General features: G+C 40.0%; 1 protein-coding gene across 1 annotated transcript; it reads right to left on the bottom strand.

Annotated features, from left to right (window-relative positions):
- Positions 1-500: 500 nt before the first annotated feature.
- Positions 501-5,096, bottom strand: LOC132829523 (apolipoprotein A-I-like). The gene is made up of 4 exons (XM_060846742.1): positions 5,073-5,096; positions 4,918-4,963; positions 3,274-3,424; positions 501-1,080 (listed from the first exon to the last, which is right to left on the bottom strand). Exons 1-4 carry the CDS (start codon positions 5,094-5,096, stop codon positions 501-503), a joined length of 801 nt encoding a protein of 266 aa, XP_060702725.1.
- Positions 5,097-18,273: the final 13,177 nt, after the last annotated feature.

The raw sequence follows: 18,273 nt of genomic DNA, 5'->3' as shown, positions 1-18,273 counted from the left end.
AATTTTCCACAGGAGTGGAGAACGCACTGCTGTTTCAGAACTGGTTTTATTACTCTGCAATGCACAAGAACATTATTACATCAAGACAAAACACCCTTCAAAGCTATTATTAAAACATCCCCATAAAATTGTTTCCTGTGGTAAATCAGATTAATACAGCAGAAGATTAATTTGTAATGCTCACACAGAGCAACACAGCCTGGCAACCCACTAATGCTCACCTTCTTCAGGAAGGTCATTGTGTGCACTTCGATCTTCACATCAGTTTGCCTGACAAAAAACATCATTTGTGACAAATTTCCCCAGGAATGGGAACAATTCTTCTTGCAAAGGCAGTGTCATATGTTTGTTAAGGTAGCATTTTGGCTACAGAATAAATAAAACCCTAAAGTTTAAAGTAAACTTTGAGGTTTTAAAGTAAACATTGGAACTTATAAGAAAGTAATACTGAAACAAAGGACAGGCCACTACTCAGCACAAAATGGGTCATTTGGTTTCTCTTAGTTTCCTTCATTAATGTTTTGGTGGAGTCTGTCCCACAGAGAGGTCAATTTGCTTTTAAGGTCTTCAGCATATGGGCTGAGATGTTTTTGGAAGTTCTCAACCAGAAGGGTGAATGTCTGTCTCATCTCTTCCAGCTTTTGATCAAGGTTTTCACTCAGTTTGCTGGTAAAAGGATGAGCATCCAGTCTCTCACGAACAGTTTCAGAAAATGGTGCAATATTCATTTTAAAGTCCTTCATATTGGACTGAAGTTTTGCCTTGATCTCCTCAGCTAAAGGGGTCAGCCTTTGGTGGAGACTTTTCGCATTCTGAAGAACCTGCTCCTGTATGCTGCTGGCCATGGGTTCTAGCATAAACTGGGATGGCTCCACACTAAGATTGACCCTACTGCGGAGGTCACTGGCATACTGAAGGACTTTAACTTTGAACTCCTGCAAGTCCGTCTGAATCTTCTTCTCCAGCTGCAATCTGTCGCTTTGCAACCTCTGACGAATTTCATCCGACATAGGAGACACAATCCTTTGCAGTTCTGTAACATATCCGTTGAGTTTCCCCAAGCTCTCTGAAATTGTTAGGCTATAAATAAAACCAACGATAACAATGAGGGTTATGCTATTTAAAAACATGAGCCACTTTGCACCTCCCCACATCAATACATTTTGAAATTTAAGCTGAGTGGCGTTGGAAGGTTAATATCACAACTGCTGATAGTCATCCAAGATTCAGACAGATAGTGATCGGGCCAATGTGTTGCATTTCAAGACAGAAACTAATAGCGTCACCTCAGCTACCCAGTGAGTCTTAGTCAACATTTTGACACCACAAACCACTGAAACAGAACCTGCAATTTTAGGAAAATGTTATGGGGAGTTTCTATTTAGCTGAGCTATATGAAGTGGCTTGTCATGCCCACAATTTAGAATTCCCCACCAAACTGCTCCGTAGTGCATCAGTGAAGACTCTGTTCAGCCCCAGACCGCGCCCCCCCACCCCCACCCCATGTTTCCACTCCTTGACTGCAGGCCCAGTCTGATTGATGGACTACGTTTTCTGGGCAGGCAGGGAGTGAGACAGTGAAGGCTGTGACAGCAGTTCAGTCAATGGGCAGGGATGGGAGAGGACAGTGACAGACAGAATAGGTGAGGGTGGGAATTGATCAAGTAGCTAGGAGAAAGTGAAGCCTGCAGATCAGAGTTGCGTGTGTGGTGCTGGGAAAGCACAGCAGGTCAGACAGCATCCGAGCAGGAGAATCAACATTTTGGGCATAAGCCCTTTATCTGGAATGTGCCCAAAACATTGATTCTCCTGTTTCTCGAATAATGCTTGACCTGCTGTGCTTTTCCAGCACCACACTCTCGAAATTGAGCAAGTAGCTGTCGATCCTGCAATGGGAGGTTGGCAACTCTCTGTGATAATCATGGTGGAGCATTTCAGGCTGGAGGTGGATTGGACCCTCAGGTAAGTTGGCGTGGGCAGGACTGCAGAGAACATCAGGGCCAGTGATCGTGGGAACTTGAATATGGCACTTATAGGAACAGTGGATGGGGAGAATAATGAGATAATGGGACTGGTGATGGAGAGGTTGACACGGAGGGAGGGGGTTCTAGGAGTGAGTTCAAAGGAATAGTCATTTGAGATTGTGCTCAATCCTGGAGGTTTCATCAGGTGAGCCCTCTGGATCCATGTTGAAAATGTGTTGCTGGTTAAAGCGCAGCAGGTCAGGCAGCATACAAGGTTCAGGAAATTCGACGTTTCGGGCATAATGTCGAAATGTCGAATTTCCTGTTCCTTGGATGCTGCCTTACCTGCTGCGCTTTAATCAGCAACACATTTTCAGCTCTGATCTCCAGCATCTGCAGACCTCACTTTTTACCCCTGGATCCATGTGACAGGTCTGAAGATAATTGCCTCCTGAAGCCACCGAGTTCTCACAATCAGTAAGATGCTGCTCAGTCAAACCTGAGAAGCAGCGTGCTCATGGGGCTTCAATATCTCAGTTAACATTATAATGAATTGAGTTAATCACCTAGCTAATTTCTAGCTTTAGTTAAACACAGGGATTGATGGAAACATGTTTGTATGAAGAAGCTGATTTCATGCTTCCACCACCATCAAAACCCTCCCTCTCCAGGATGTTGCCAGGAATGGAGGGTTTGAGTTATAAGGCGAGGTTGGATAGGCTGGGATTTTTTTTTCCCAAGAGCATAGGAGGTTGAGGAATGACCTTACACAGGTTTATAAAATCAAGAGAGGCATAGATGAGGTGAATGGCAGGCGTCTTTTCCCTTGGGTTGGAGATTTGAAGACCGGGGGCTTATGTTTTAGATGAGAGAAGAAAGATTTAAAAAAAAAGATAAAAGCCAATTGTTTTGCATGGAGATGGTTCATGTGTGGAATGAATTTCCAGAGGAACTGGTGGCTTTGGGTACAGTTACAAACTTTAAAATGCATTTAAATAAATACATGAATAAGAAATGTTTGGAGGGACATGGACCAAGTGCAGGCAGGTGAGATTAGTTTAGTTTGGGATTGTGGTTGGCATGGACTGGTTGGACCAAAGGGTCTGTTTCCATGCTATATGACTCTATGAATGAAACCCAATCTTATTTTGGTTAAAATCCATTTATACTGGACGTTAAGTTACCCGATAACGTTTTGTCTTCAGGAATATTTTTAATATTCCCCATCAAAACCAGACATAATTTCTCTTATTATTCCATTGTATGAATAGCAAAATAGTTGATAGGCCAGTGATGATTATTTACTTACTTTAGCTGCTTGCCAAACTCATAGTTATCAATATGGTCAATAGTGTCTCGAGCTTTGTCACTAACTTGACTAAAGTAGCTCTGAAGAGTATTCTTCAGGTCATCTAGACGTTTTTGGGGCTCATTTCGCCATAGGACTGCACTTCGAGTTCCTACAAGAAACAATGAGCAAAAGGAAGAGCTAAATTTGTAACAATTGTGAAATTGGGCCTCTGTTACATTTCGATTTTTCACAGCTACTTTACAATGTTTGCATCAGAAGCTGCAGACTGACATTTTTGTCTTATATAGAAAATCTCCTGCTTCTTTGGTACTTTGTTCGGAAGTTACTGTGTAATAAATAACTCCTCTACTGAAGATCATCAGCAAATTTGTGAATGTAGAAGGGTCTAGGCACACAAGAGCAATGCATTCATGGATTGATGCATCAGGTTTAATTCTTTGTCCATCATCAGGCCATTCAACCCACCATTGGGTGGCTGTTACAGTACTTCACATGAAATCAGCACCTCCGAGCAACTAATGAAAATCAAACAGTTTGTGTCCATTGTCCATTCACTCCTAGAAATCAAAGGCTGGATAAGAACATTATGGCCTTTTTAAAAAGATTCTCTCATAGGAGGTGGACATTGCTGGCTGTCCCTAATTGCCCTCGAGAAGGATGTGGTGAGCTGCCTTCGTGAACTGCTGGAGTCCAGGTAGATCCACAATGCAGCTAAGGAGGGAATACCAGGAATTCAACCCAGTGACAGTGAAGGAACAGCAATATATTTTTTAAGTCAGGATGGTGAGTGATGTGGAGGGGAACTTGCAGATGGTGGTGTTCCCATGTACCTGCCTCCCTTGATCTGTTTGGTGGTGCTGCTCTTGACCAATGCTCATTGTTTGCACTCACCAGGGCAAAATGGCTAAATGGTTAGGACTTCGGTGGGCAATTTTAAAACTAGCTCTACAAAACCGATGCAAACCCCCAAAAGAAATCACTTCCTCATCAGATGCTAATGATCAGTTCACCACAAAGTCTATGCAGGGACACTACTCAATGACTTTTCATCACTCGGCAGATATGTGCGGACTGATGTTTGTAAGGGCGGGAAGCTGAGGAAACAGTGTTGATCCAAGTGTTCCAGTTATGATACGCATAGTTGCAATCACTGGCAGGGGAAAAAGATGTGTGGGGCACCCATGGTGGACAGGCCCACAGTACAAAAGGGGCTGAGGATTCCTCAGCAGCAGCAAAATACTGGGCAGCTCATGTCATGGAACCATGGCCAATCCTGACACAACAGGACTGCAAAGGAGATGATGATGCGGTGACTGTCAGGTTTAACTCACTGTCACCTCTCTCTAAGACGCAGCAGCTCCAGACTATAGGGACGTGTGTCAGAAGAAATGGTGTTATTGTTATGTTGATATGACGTTGTTTAACAGGTAGCATATATCATTATATTCAACTAGGAGAAAGTGAGGACTGCAGATGCCAGAGATAGAGTCAAAAATGTGGAAAAGCACAGCTGGTCAGGCAGCATCCAAGGAGCAGGAGAGTCAACGTTTCAACATTCCTGATGAAGGACTTATGCCCGAAATGTTGATTCTCCTGCTCCTCAGATGCTGCCTGACCAGCTGTGCTTTTCCAGCACCACACTTTCCAACATGATTATATTCAAATTAAAGAAAGAAAACAATGAAATCTTTGAATGCTTCAAATCTAAACCATTATTTGTAAACAGTTTGTGTGTTATTTCTTTAGTTGTTGAGGGTAAAGGAGTGGATGCACATACCTGTGATCACAAAGAGGGCCAAGATTATAGCAGTCACCTTCATGATGGTTGTGAGCTTCAACACTGTGAATAAAATATCATCTTTTAAGAACTTCTGCCTGTAATATATTTGTTTCACTTATACAGTTAGATGATTCCGTTCATTCTTTTGGTACTTGGTTCTCGTGTAGGCTTCACTGGCTGTGCCAGCATTTCTTACCCATCCCGAATTCCCCTTTGTGTTTGGGTATGCCTTCCTCAACCACTGCAGTTCATATGGGAAGAGGGGTTCAGGATTTTGACTCATTATTAATGGCAAAAATAGAACTCAGCATTTTTAGCAGTCCAAAAGCTCCATTGGTATATATGCTTCCTGATCTGTCATCAATTGAGAAGGTTCCAGTTTGCATCCCAGAACAGGTTGAGTCGAGTTGTAACCATAACCATAAGATAACTACAAGATTTACTACCATCGTTCAAACGTGGTTGACACGTTTCTTAGTCCCATTCTCCTGCCTTCTCCCTATAACATTTGATCTCCTTATTAATCAAGAACCTATCTAGCTCTGTCTTAAACACACTCAATGATTTGGCCTCCACAGCGTTCTTTGGCAATCAGTTCCACAGATTGACCAACCTCTGTCTGAAGAAATTCCTCCCAGTTCCTGTCAATTTTAAAGGATCATCCCTTCAATCTGACTGTGTGCCCTCGGGTCCTAATCTTTCCTATTAGTGGAAACACCTTCTCCATGTCCACTCTATCCAGGTCTCTCAGTATTCTCTCAGCTTCAATGAAATCCCCCCTCATCCTTCTAAACTCCATCAAGTACAGACTCAGGGTCCTCAACCACTTCTCAGAAGGAAACCTCTTCAGCCCTGGGATTATTCTTGGAAACTTCCACTGGACTACTTGCAAACCAGCACATCCTTTCTTAGATATGGGCCCTAAACCTGCACACAATATTCCAAATGAAGTCTGATCAGAACCTTATATAGCCTGAGCAGTATATTTCTGCTTTGTATGCTAGCCTTCTCGAAATGAATGCTAACTATTCATTTGTTTTCCTAGCTGTTAATTGACCCGACGTTAACTTGAAGAGAATGCTGAACTGAGGCTCCGAAGTCCCGTTGAGCTTCAGATTTCCGAAGCCTTTCCCCATTTAGAAAATAGTCTATCTCTCTATTCTCCCTACCAAAGTGCATCACCTCATATTTTCCCACATTGTCTTCTGCCACTTCTTTGCCAACTCTCCTAGCCTATCCAAGTCCTTCTACATCCTCCCCGCCTCCTCAACACTACTGCCGTTCCAATTATCTTTGTGTCATCTGTACACTTAGCAACAATGCCCTTGGTTTCTTCAGCTAGATCATTAATGTACAACGTGAACAGTTGTGGTCCCAACACTATGGAATTCCACTCGTCACCAGCTGCCATCCCAAAAAAGATCCCTTTGTCCTTACTCTCTGCCTTCTGCCAGTCAACCAATCCTATCCATGCCAGCACCTTGCCCCTAACACCATGGTCCCTTACTTGTTTAGCTCTTGACTCTACTTGGAATTATGTTATTGAGTAGTGGTGTGACATCACAATTTGCTACCATCAGATCAGCAGAGGGAGAGAGTAAACTCTATCTGTGCTCTGCCTCTTTATTGTTAATAAGAGACAATGAGAATTTGTGGACATGGACCTCGGACAGGAAAAGACCAGGTTGAACTGTAAAAGAATCAAAAAAAAATTGGACTGCATATTTGTTCTGGAGTCAGAACCCCAACATCAGGTGTATTTCCAGTTCCTAACCCCGAGTCACACCAGCAACAATAAGTGGCCACAAAGTGGTCACAGGGCACATTTATCATCCAATTGGGAAGGGTATTCTCCCATTAGACCTCCAAGAAGAAAAAAAACAGTAAAACTTGTGAATGACATGTACTGGTCTGACCTTTTTTTGTATATTTCAGAACAGTGCTCCAGGATGAAGAGCATGTTCATTTTTAAGTATTTCCTGGTTTTTCCCTCTGGGCAGTCAGCAGCAGCTGTCAGAATCAGGAACTGCTGTTGAAGACAGGAGAGAGAGCCTGTCTCATGATGGAAATGTGCTCTCACAAGAGTTTAATCACTTTAAATTCCCATCAGCCCATCATCATGGAGAAGTACCTCCCTTCTCCTGGATCTCTGGTAGCTCAACAGCAATGGTACCTGCTGGGAGGGGCCACAAGAGTTCCAAAGCTGAATGTAATGTTGGTCTCTTCCCCCTCAAAAAGAAGCTGTCTCCATCCTTTGATTGTGTTTTGCTTCAACTGTGAGACCTGAGAATGAACTGCAGTCACTAAGCAGAGAATGACCTGAACAGGCCTTCTAACTGCCCCACCACCCAGGGTAACAAGGCGATATTTCTGGGTTTGTTAATGGATTTTACACCAATAGTTCTCTGTTATCTTGCTGCTGACTACTTTTCTGGGGGAGGGAGCCGTGTTCACGCCTCCAGTGCCCTGTCTACATCATCGATGAGGTAAGACCACACTGAATAAAAACAAAGAACTGTGATTGCTGGAAATCTGAAACAAAAAGATGATTTTCTGGAGAAACTCAGCAGGTCTGATAGCTTTAGAGAAAACAGAGTGAAAGGTTTGAGTCTAGTGACCAAAGTCCAGTCAGAGTTTTGATGAAGGATGGAATCCTCTGCCACAGAGAGCAGTTCAGGCCAAAACACAATGTTTTCAAAGAGATAGATATAATTCTTAGGGTTAAAAGGTTGAAAAGGTATGGGGAGAAAACTGGAACAGAGTGCAGAGTTGGGTGATCAGCCATGATTGTATTAAATGCCAGAACTGGCTCAAAGGGCCAAACAGCCTACTCCTGCTCCTATACTCTATTAAAATTTTCAGAAAACCAAACTGACTTTCAGCATTTGGACAAAGCATTGCAAAATGTCTCAATGTTGTTTTAATCAGCATCTTATCAACTGGCACTCTTGATAAACCAGCAAAAAATATACTTTGAACACCATGATGTCGATGCATTTATGCTGTTAAGAAAGTGTAACAGTGAGGTGTATACCCCCTGCATTTCTATAACTGTGTGTTTTTACAGTGATTTTAGTGTGTTGATATTTGACATAGGTGTTTTGAGGGATATTGATGTCTCAAAGCTTCACTAGGTCATGGTTATGCATGCCTCTTCATTATCCAAAATATTTCAATAACTACAAACTCCTGGTCCCATAGGTGCCAGTTAATAAAATATTTGCTGTAATTTGCAGCTTGGTACTTGGACAAATTTGGCAACAAGATCCCAGAGTCATCAAACCTATGAATGTTGTGGTAAACCATCTGCAGTGGTACCATAGGATCTTTTGCTGAGTGGCTCAATTGAAGAGATGCCTCTGTAGACGCTGTAGCACTCCCCCAGTGTTGCACAGTGGTGCCAAACTGGATCATAAATTTGATTCTGAGCATGCCCACATCTAAATGAATTGAAACTTGGTCTTAAGAAACTCCTTAAGACACTGCAGTGTATTGAAGTACTGTGTCAGTGGGGAGATTGATTATTTTACTGTTGATGTGTTATTGGCAAGTTCTGGAGAAAAGTTACCTCATCTAAGTGCTCTTCAAATCAGTTTCACCAAGTAAGAAAGTTATTTGAACAGAAAAGATTACAATTCGTATTACTAATTTTTGAAAAGAACATTTGTAGCAAAATGCAATTCTAAGTAATATGTTTGGCAGTATCTAACCACAAATATCTATTAAGTCCATCAAAAATTGTGCCTTTCAATATATTGGTGACGTGCAATTAACACTATTCTCAAGCATTCCACTTTCCTCTTATTAACAGATTTTAGAACTAAAACATTACACAGAAAAACACCTGAAAATGTATTTTTAAAAAGTCAGTGTAAAGTCACTCACCTCTCACTGTTTCTCAACTTTCTTTTCTTCTTCACTTCATCTGCAGTCTGACCCCAAGACCACATTGTACTTATAAGTCATCTGCTATCACATCTGATAAGGAAGAGAACTATAAACTGTGTTTGGTAAGTTTTAATTATGTGGAAGCATAGAATCAATGTTCAGAGTTCTCAACTGGTTAATGATAACCAACTTCCAACCAACACCAAATAGAGCAAAGATCAACTGGTTACACAAAGACTCACTTGAAGTATATGTAGTTTACAACATGTTTTTCTTTAAATTCATCATTCAATCGAAACACTTTTGATTCTCTTTTAATTATTTCTTTAACAAACAGTCCTCTTTCCACAGATGCTGCTAGCCTGACTGAGTATTTCCAACATTTTCAGCTTTTTTAAAAATTCATTATACTATCTCAAGTAGATTGAGCTAAACTTACCAATTGTTTAGACCTTACATTTGTTTTAGCCACCCTCCCTCCTCCTGATTATTTTCTTTTTACCTTTCTCCTTCTGTTAAGGGCACAAACACAACAAAAGTTATGGCACTTTAATAGATTAGATTACTTACAGTGTGGAAACAGGCCCTTCGGCCCAACAAGTCCACACTGACCCACCGAAGCGCAACCCACCCATACCCCTACATTTACCCCATACCTAACACTACGGGCAATTTAGTATGGCCAATTCACCTGACCCGCACATCTTTGGACTGTGGGAGGAAACCCACGCAGACACGGGGAAAATGTGCAAACTCAACACAGTCAGTCGCCTGAGTCGGGAATTGAACCCGGGTCTCAGGCGCTGAGAGACAGCAGTGCTAACCACTGTGCCACCGTGCCACCACTCCCCAGAAGGATACATAATTGAACCTGAATATGTCTTACCACAGTAATATAAAAACAAAATACTGCAGAGGCTGAAAATCTGAAAAGTAGAAATTGTCGGAGAAACTCAGCAGCGCTGCCAGCATCTATGGAGACAGAAACAGAATTAATGTTTCAAGTCCAATTCGACTTCTTCAGAAGTTTTTTAAGCAGGATGAAGAAAGAAACGTATTCTAAAGAGTCATACCGGACTCAAAATATTTTAACTCAGTTTCTCTCTCCACTGCCAGACCTGCTGTGCTTTTCCAGCTTTCTCTGTGTTTATTTCAGATTCCAGCATCTGCTATATTTGCTTTTATTTGTATGTTTAATTCACTGTCACTTCTCTTTCATGTATGCCGATCTTGAAGAGATTCTCCACCCTCCAAAAGGGATTCAGTTTTAATCTACATGGCCATTGGTGTTTTCTATTTCTCTTCAAGTGTTAACAAAGTATTTGTCAAAACTTGTTTTTTTTTAACAGCCACATCTTCTTCTTCAATGACTGTCTCTACATCCACCTTACTCCACACAGATTTCAGCTGAAGTTTCATCCTTCATGTTTTGTTCCACTAAAATAGATACTTATCTTTATGAACATTTGGAACAATATTGCTTACCTTTGTATCTTCATTTCAGTTTATTTAAATTTATAAATGTGCCTGCTATGCCTTTGTTAAACTTTGAAGACAAACTGCATAAGGCTGACAATTGAAATTGTCGCTATTTTAACAACTCAGATTTGTATGCCAGGCTGGACAATTGAAGTTAAAGTCTCTTTCATTAAAAGCCTTTTATGAGTCTGATAACCTCAGTTCACTTTCAAATGAATTTGAACCATCTTCACAAAATTCTTAAAGAAAATAACATTACATACAAACTAGAAACTTGCCCCTAACAATTTGTAAATAGTAGCAGTAAAAATGGAGGGCATGGGCAAATGATTCTTTTTGGAAAACCATAAATTAAAACATTGGTAAAAGGAACTACAATCAACGCTCACATCTTATAATTCCAAATATAATTTGCACAAATCCCATGCCCATTCTTCAAAAGCACTGACCATGATATTTATAATAAATTGGAGAGCTACCAGAGCAATGATTCACATTGCAATGTTGCAGTCATTATTATATTTTATTAATTAAACCTTTCATTGTAGATCAGTAATTTAACAGTTCCATGGATTGCTCAGGCCCTGCCAAACATAATGGTAAAACCCAAATTATATACTTCTGCTATTTTCCCCCTGCCTTATTGCAAGCCAATTGGATGATCTGGTCAGCAGCTCAGAGGGAAAACCAATGGCAGGAAGCTGAAACTGGAGAGTCTGATGTTACTGACACTCAGGAGAGACTATTGTGGTGGGGGATGATTAGCAAACATAGTGGCACTGTGAAAAAAGCCTAAATCCATGGGTGAAGGCTTCCTTGAGAGGCTGTTGAGGTTGGGTGAGAGTAGAAGAGGGGGCAACACATTTCTCAAAGAGGTGGTTTATATTGTGGAGCCACCAGCTCCCATCTATGATAATAAGAAACAGGAGCAGAGGAGGATCTTCAGCCTCACAAGGTTGGTCCTCTATTCGATAAAGTCGATCAGACTGCTGCCTTTCCTGCTCATCTCCCCATAACATTTAACATCCTTTGATCAAAATCTGTCTAACTCAGCTTTGAATAGATTAAATTACCTGGCCTCATCTGATCTCTGGGGAATTCCAAAGTCTAACAACATCAGATGAATTCCTTCCTCATCTCATTAAATGGGAGACCCCTTAACTGTGCCATCAGTTCTAGCCTCCATCACAAAAAGGAAACATCGTCGCAGCATCTACCCTGTTCAACCCTCTCAAGAATCTTACGCTGCAAAACGATCATCTCATTCTTCCAAACTCCAATGCATATGGGTCCAATCTTTCCAACTTTTCTTAAAATGCCAACGCCTTCATCCCAAGAATATGCTAAGTTAACCTTCACTGAATTCTTTGAATGCAAATATATCCCTCCTTAAACAATGAGACTAAGACCAGTAAAATAATTCATGTGTGGGCTCACCTATATCCAGTACAGTAATAGCATTTTTTATTATCCACTCACCTTGTAATAAAGGCCAACAGACTGTTTGACTTCTTAATCATTTGCTGTATCTACATGCAACCTATTTGTGATTTACAAGATTACAGAGATCCTTATATACTGCAGCATTCAGTAGTCTCTGCATTTAAATAACGTTATGCTTTTCCGTTCTTTCTGCTGAAGTGGACATTACATTTTCCCACATCATGCTCCATCTGCCAAGTCATTAGCTGAGTCAACCTATATATCTCTTTGCTTTCTCACTGTAGCTTACTCACAACTTGTCTTCTCCAATTTTACTATTGGCAAATTTAAAGAGATAACCATCTTTCCCTTCATCCAAATCATTAATATCGATCATAAATAGCTGATGTCACTGCAATGATCCCTGCAGCACTCCACCAGTTAGTTTGCTAACCCCAAAATATCAATTTTTACTGATTCTATGTTCCCTGTTAGTTGGTCAATTCCCTGTCCATTCTAACATATCAGCTCCAACATTGTGAACTCTTATACGTAGCAACCTTTTATGTGGAACCTTATCAAATGCCTTTTGGAAATCCAAATACATTACATTCACTGATTCCTTTTTCTTCACCACAGTGTTTACATCCCCAAAGGCCAAACACAACTTCTTTCACAAAATCATGGTGACTCTGCCTGTTTATTTTGATTCTTAAATGCTCAACCAATAACCTAATAATAGATTCTAACATTTTCCTAATGATAGATGAGAGACTAACTGGCTTATCGTTTGTATTTTCTGTTTCCTTGCTTTTTTGAACAGTAGCTTTACATCTGTGTTAGAATTCCACAGCACAGAAAGAGACCCTTCGGTGCAACACATCCATGCCGACCAGGAATCCATGATTGAAGTAGTCCCATTTGTCTATGTTTGGCCCATATCCTTGAGGATTCAAAATTTGAATCTAGGCTGTTAGAAGCAACAAATATATGTAGGTTTTTATCAACAACAAAAAAGGCTTTTCAATTTAAAATAACACAAAATAGCTTCACGTTATGAATTGGCGTTGCAAACCTATATTACTGCTTTGCTGAACTAGCTGAAATAGACGATAAAGCAAAAAACTGAGTTTTCATTGTATGAATCATGAGACATTAATTGACCATTCGAACTAACCTTGAACTGCTAGCATTAGCTGATGATCTACATAAAACAAGAACCAATTGCCAGGAAATATCATTGGATTAGCCTGCTGTCACCCTATTACAGATGATTGGTCTTTTCTTGAAATAAAGCTGTACTTGTCTCTTAAAAAACGTATAAAAATGCTTATTGTTCAATTGCAATTGTGCAACTTTGCCACAGAACACAAGAAACGTTAATCTCTGTGTTGCTGGACAGAATTGCGCGAGGCTGCCTTATTTTATTAAACAGATAACCTTGCTTTATACACCCCGCATTCCATTGATTCTTTTGGCCAATCTCGAAAATGCGGGGTCCTGTCTGGGATCTACATCTTCATCCTTTTCATATTCATGTACTTGCCCAAATTTCTTTTAAATGTTGTCATTGTACCCATCTCTACCACCTCCTCTGGCAGCTCATTGCATACACGCACCACCCTGTGTAAGAGTTGCCTCTTAGGTCCCTTTTAAATCTTTCCCCTTTCATCTTAAACTATGCCCTCTAATTTTGGACTCCCCTCCCCTTGCAAAAAGACATTGGCTATTCACCTTGTCTATGCCCTCATGGTTTCTAAAACTCTACACGATCACCCCTCAGTTTCTGGCTATCCAAAGTCCCAGCCTCTCCTGATACCTCAAACCTTTCAGTCAACATCCTTGTAATTTTTTTTTCTGTACCCTTTAACGGTATCCTTTCTATAGCAGGGCAACCAGAATTACATGCAATATTCTAAAAGTTGCCTCACCAATGTCCCAACTCCTATATTCAATGTTCTTACTAATGAAGGCAAACATGCAAATACCTTGACCACCCTGTCTACTTCTGATGCCACTTTCAAGGAACTATGAACCTGCACCCCTAGGTCCCTCTGTTCAACACTCCCCAAAGCCCTATTAACTGTGTAAGTTCTACTCTGGATTGCCTAACCAAAGTGCAACACTACGCATTTACCTAAATTACACTTTATCACTTCTTGGCCCAACTGATCAAGATCTCACTGTTCACTTCGAAAGCCTTCTTCACAGTCCACCATACTATGTCATCAGCAAACACACTAACCATACCTCATATACTCTCATCCAAATCAACAGTGGACCCAGAACCAATACTCACAGTACATTGCTGGTCATAGGCCACCAGTCTGAATAACAACGCTTTGTCTTTCATTAAGCCCATTTGACAATCTCTCCTTGGATCCCATGTGATCTAACCTTACTAACCAGTCTATTGTACAGGACCTTGTTGAAGGCCTCACTAAAGTCTATGTAGACATCTACCACTCTATCTTCATCTATTTTCTTGACAATCCTTTGGAAAACTCCACATTTGAGACACAACTTCCCACACACAAAGCTATACTGACCAACCCTAATCAATCCTTGTCTTTCCAAACATATGTAAATCCTATCTGTCAGAATCCCCAACAACTCACCCATCACTGGCGTTAGACTCACCATCTCTAGTTCCCTAGCTTTTCCCTGCAGCCTTTCTTAAACAATGGCACATTAGCCACCCTGATTTTGCAATATACGCCATTCTTTCCAAAATCATGAGAATTTTGGAAGATTAGAAACTACGTATCCACTATTTCTGCAGTCACTTCATTTCATATGCTATGAGGCCAGCCATCTGATACAGGGTACATATCAGCTTTCAGTCCCATTGGTTTTCCTAGCATAGAAGAACCTCGATTATCCAAAGGACATGGGTGGGGAGTATTTCGTTCAGTTAATCGAATTCCAGATAATCGAATGCCAGATAACGTTGTTTAGCCAAGCATCGGGACCTTATGATCTTGTCGGATAATCTGATATTTGGATAATCTAATGCCAGATAATTGAGGTTCCTCTGTACATTTTTCCTCAGTGATTATGATTGCTTTCGGTTCCTCTTTTGGCCTTTTGATGTTCTAGAAACCTTGTCATGCTTTTTGTGTCTTCTACTGTCAAGATAAATACAAAATACTTGTTCAAAACCTCTGCCATTTCCCATTCTCCAGTCTGACTCTTGAAAGGATCAACACTTATTTTACGTATTCTCATTTTATACACTTGGAGACTGTATCACTATCCATTTCTGTACTCATTGATAGATTTTTTTCTTTCATACCCCAATTTCTCCCACTTTGAATTTGTCATCCTTTGCTGGTTTCTGAATCTGCTGGGCTACAACTGATCCTTGCAGCATCATACACGCATTTTCTTTCAATTTGTTACCATCCTTAAACTTCCTTCGTTAGTCATGGATGGTGTAGACTTCGTGTAGCATCTTTATTTCTCATTTCATACCCTTGTAATTACATGTTTTACTATTTAAGACTGTAGTTTCAGACACAAATTTCACACCCTCAAATTGAATGTTTGCTGTGGTCATTCTTACCAAGAAAATCTTTTATCATTAGGTCTTTAACACATTCTGCCTCACTGCACATTACTAGTTCTAAAATAACCTGTTCTAAGGTTCATTTCAGAAAGCATTGGTCTGGTTCAACTCCATATATTCATTGTCCAAGCTACTATAAATTTGGCCTAATTTAACATTTAGAAAAATCAATACCATTAAATTAGCACATATGTCCTCAGATCTTAAGACTCTGAGGAACAAGAGATGGGGAGCAGGTAGACCTAACACCAGAATCAGGTACATTTGAGAGGGAAAACAGAAAGAGTGCTAGTCCTTTATCAGCTTCCATATTTCCAGAGTTAACACATTCTGTGTAGCTGTTTCCCTATTTTCTTATGCATTGGACCTTACCTATCTGGAATAAAAGGGAACTTGACATGATATTGTAGTACAATGTGGATTTCTACAAAAATGTGTGCCTTCATTTGCACATCACATTCACATGAATCTGACAACTGGCAGTTCTTATTAAAACAAAGAGTACACATTTCATCAACATCCATAAGAAAGATCTGGGAGCGGGAAAAGTAGTTTCAGATTTACGTAAGTGCTCACGAAGTGCATAATCAATTAGAGATCACAAACAACTAGACAGTACAGCTTTTTTTAAAATATAAAGAAAGAAAAATCAGTGTGAATTCAACTCACACCTCAGCAATTATTCCTTTCATGGCATTAAGGGGAATTTCTAACCAGAGAAGTCACTTTTCCACAGAGTGGGTGAAGAATGTCAACTCAGTAATGGAAAATACTTTTAAAGATCTCAAGGAATGTAATTGGTAAGTAGCCAATCAGTGGCTGCTGTTGAGTGACAAGTAGTAGTTGTCTGCGTGACACTTTAAAAACATGCACATTCAATCAGATTAAATACAGCCAATTTAGTTTGTCCCTAAATTGCCAGACCTATGATTCAAATTTTTATGATTCATAATTGTGAGGAAGTAGAAAAAGATTTGCAATGACTCAGAGATTCAACCACATGTCAAAAGTTAGCATTTTAGCTCTTTCAATGAACATGAGCACCAATGGCTGGGCCAACATTTATTGTGCATTCTTGATAGCCTTTGACAAGATGGTGATTCACCTTTTAGACATGCTATACTCTGTTTGGTGCAAGTACACCCACAGCATTGTTCAAGAGGATATTCCAGGCTTTTACCCAGTGACAGCAAAGGAAATATGATACAGTTCCAAGTCTGCAAAGATGAATGAACTGGCTCAGCATCTTGAAGGTGGTGATGAGCACGTTGTCCTTATTCTTCTAGGTAGCATAGGTCACAGCTTTGCAATGTGCTGTCATAGGAAGTGCGTCTAAAATGAAGTTGCACAATCAGCAAAACAAACTATTTGCACTGAAAGATGTTAAAGAATTAATATGATTATTCACTTAAAGGATGCAGTTAAGGCACATTGTTGGAGCAGGGTACTGTAAATATTGTTACTCAATTCACAGTCCATATCACATTTAGATTAGATTAGATTACTTACAGTGTGGAAACAAGTCCAACAAATCCACACCGACCCTCCGAAGAACAACCCACCCAAATCCCTACATTTACCCCCCACCTAACACTATGGGCAATTTAGTATGACCAATTCACCTAACCTGCACATTTTTGGACTGTGGGAGGAAACCAGAGCACCCGGAGGAAACCCATGCAGACATGGGGAGAATGTGCAAACTCCACACAGACAGTTACCTGAGGCGGGAATTGAACCCGGGTGTCTGGTGCTGTGAGGCAACAGTGCTAACCACTGTGCCACCATGCCACCCCATATTAAATGGTCTAAGTTGACTATATGCCTTTAATATGGAAAACACCGATGTCCCACTGCTTCACTGCAATGAAGTGCTTATTTTAATTTAAAATAAGGTTTGAACAAAATTCACATTTTGGAAATTTAGAAACATTTGTGAAAGCCTCCCATTTGTTAAGTGACTATACCAAATAATTAAATGCTATTTAAGTACAATCATTTCAACCAAAAAAGTTTTGATGGGGCTCAATAATAATTATTAATAGAAACATAAACAACTTTGCACATTTACTAGGGTATGCACACTTTTGATAACTGCCAGTACTGAATCTCCACTTTTGCTGAACATATTTATTGGATTTCGAGCTCACTCCTCTTTGAATGAGTCTGTTTGCTCTTAATAGTTGCTACCTTCTTCCTTCATTTTCCTTTAAACTTGCAATGGCAGAATGAGATTATTACAAAAATAGGTCTTATTTTTAGATAGTTTACAATTTTGGAAATCCACAATACAATACAATAACTCATAACCAAGAAGTTAAGAGATGAATATCAGAGACTGCATTAATACTTAAGTGTTTTTGGACTTCAAGAACACATGTTGCTGTATAAATTCATGTTCAACATTTTATAATAGATCCTAGTTATAAAACGGAGTAGCAAAAAATGTATTACATTTTCACAATTAATTGTCCATCTGGATATATTCTATCACTGCGACACTTTTACCTACAGCAGAGATCAATATAATTTGTAATTGCACTTGTCCCAAGTTGAAGTATGCGTTTTTCATTATACTGCCAGTAAAGTCAGTCAATCCTGATGCTAATGATTTGGATCAAAATCCTTAGGTATAAAATATGCATATCATCACTATGACACATTTTGTCAGGCTAATTTAAGGTACATCTGCTGTATGAAGGTGTAGTGCAAATGCACCTGAAACTCTGTCAGTCTATTATTCTGCATCCTGCCATCTTAGTCCAAAAACCTATTGGTCTTGGAAACCCTGATAGAGTCAATAGAGTGCATGCTTTACTCCTGAATTGATATTATACTATAAAAGCAAAAAAAAACAAAA

This window comes from Hemiscyllium ocellatum, chromosome 29 (genome assembly GCF_020745735.1).
Source record: "Hemiscyllium ocellatum isolate sHemOce1 chromosome 29, sHemOce1.pat.X.cur, whole genome shotgun sequence".
Taxonomy (NCBI): domain Eukaryota; kingdom Metazoa; phylum Chordata; class Chondrichthyes; order Orectolobiformes; family Hemiscylliidae; genus Hemiscyllium; species Hemiscyllium ocellatum.
Note: the sequence above shows the minus strand (reverse complement) of the source record. Positions and strands in the feature narration are given on the sequence as shown.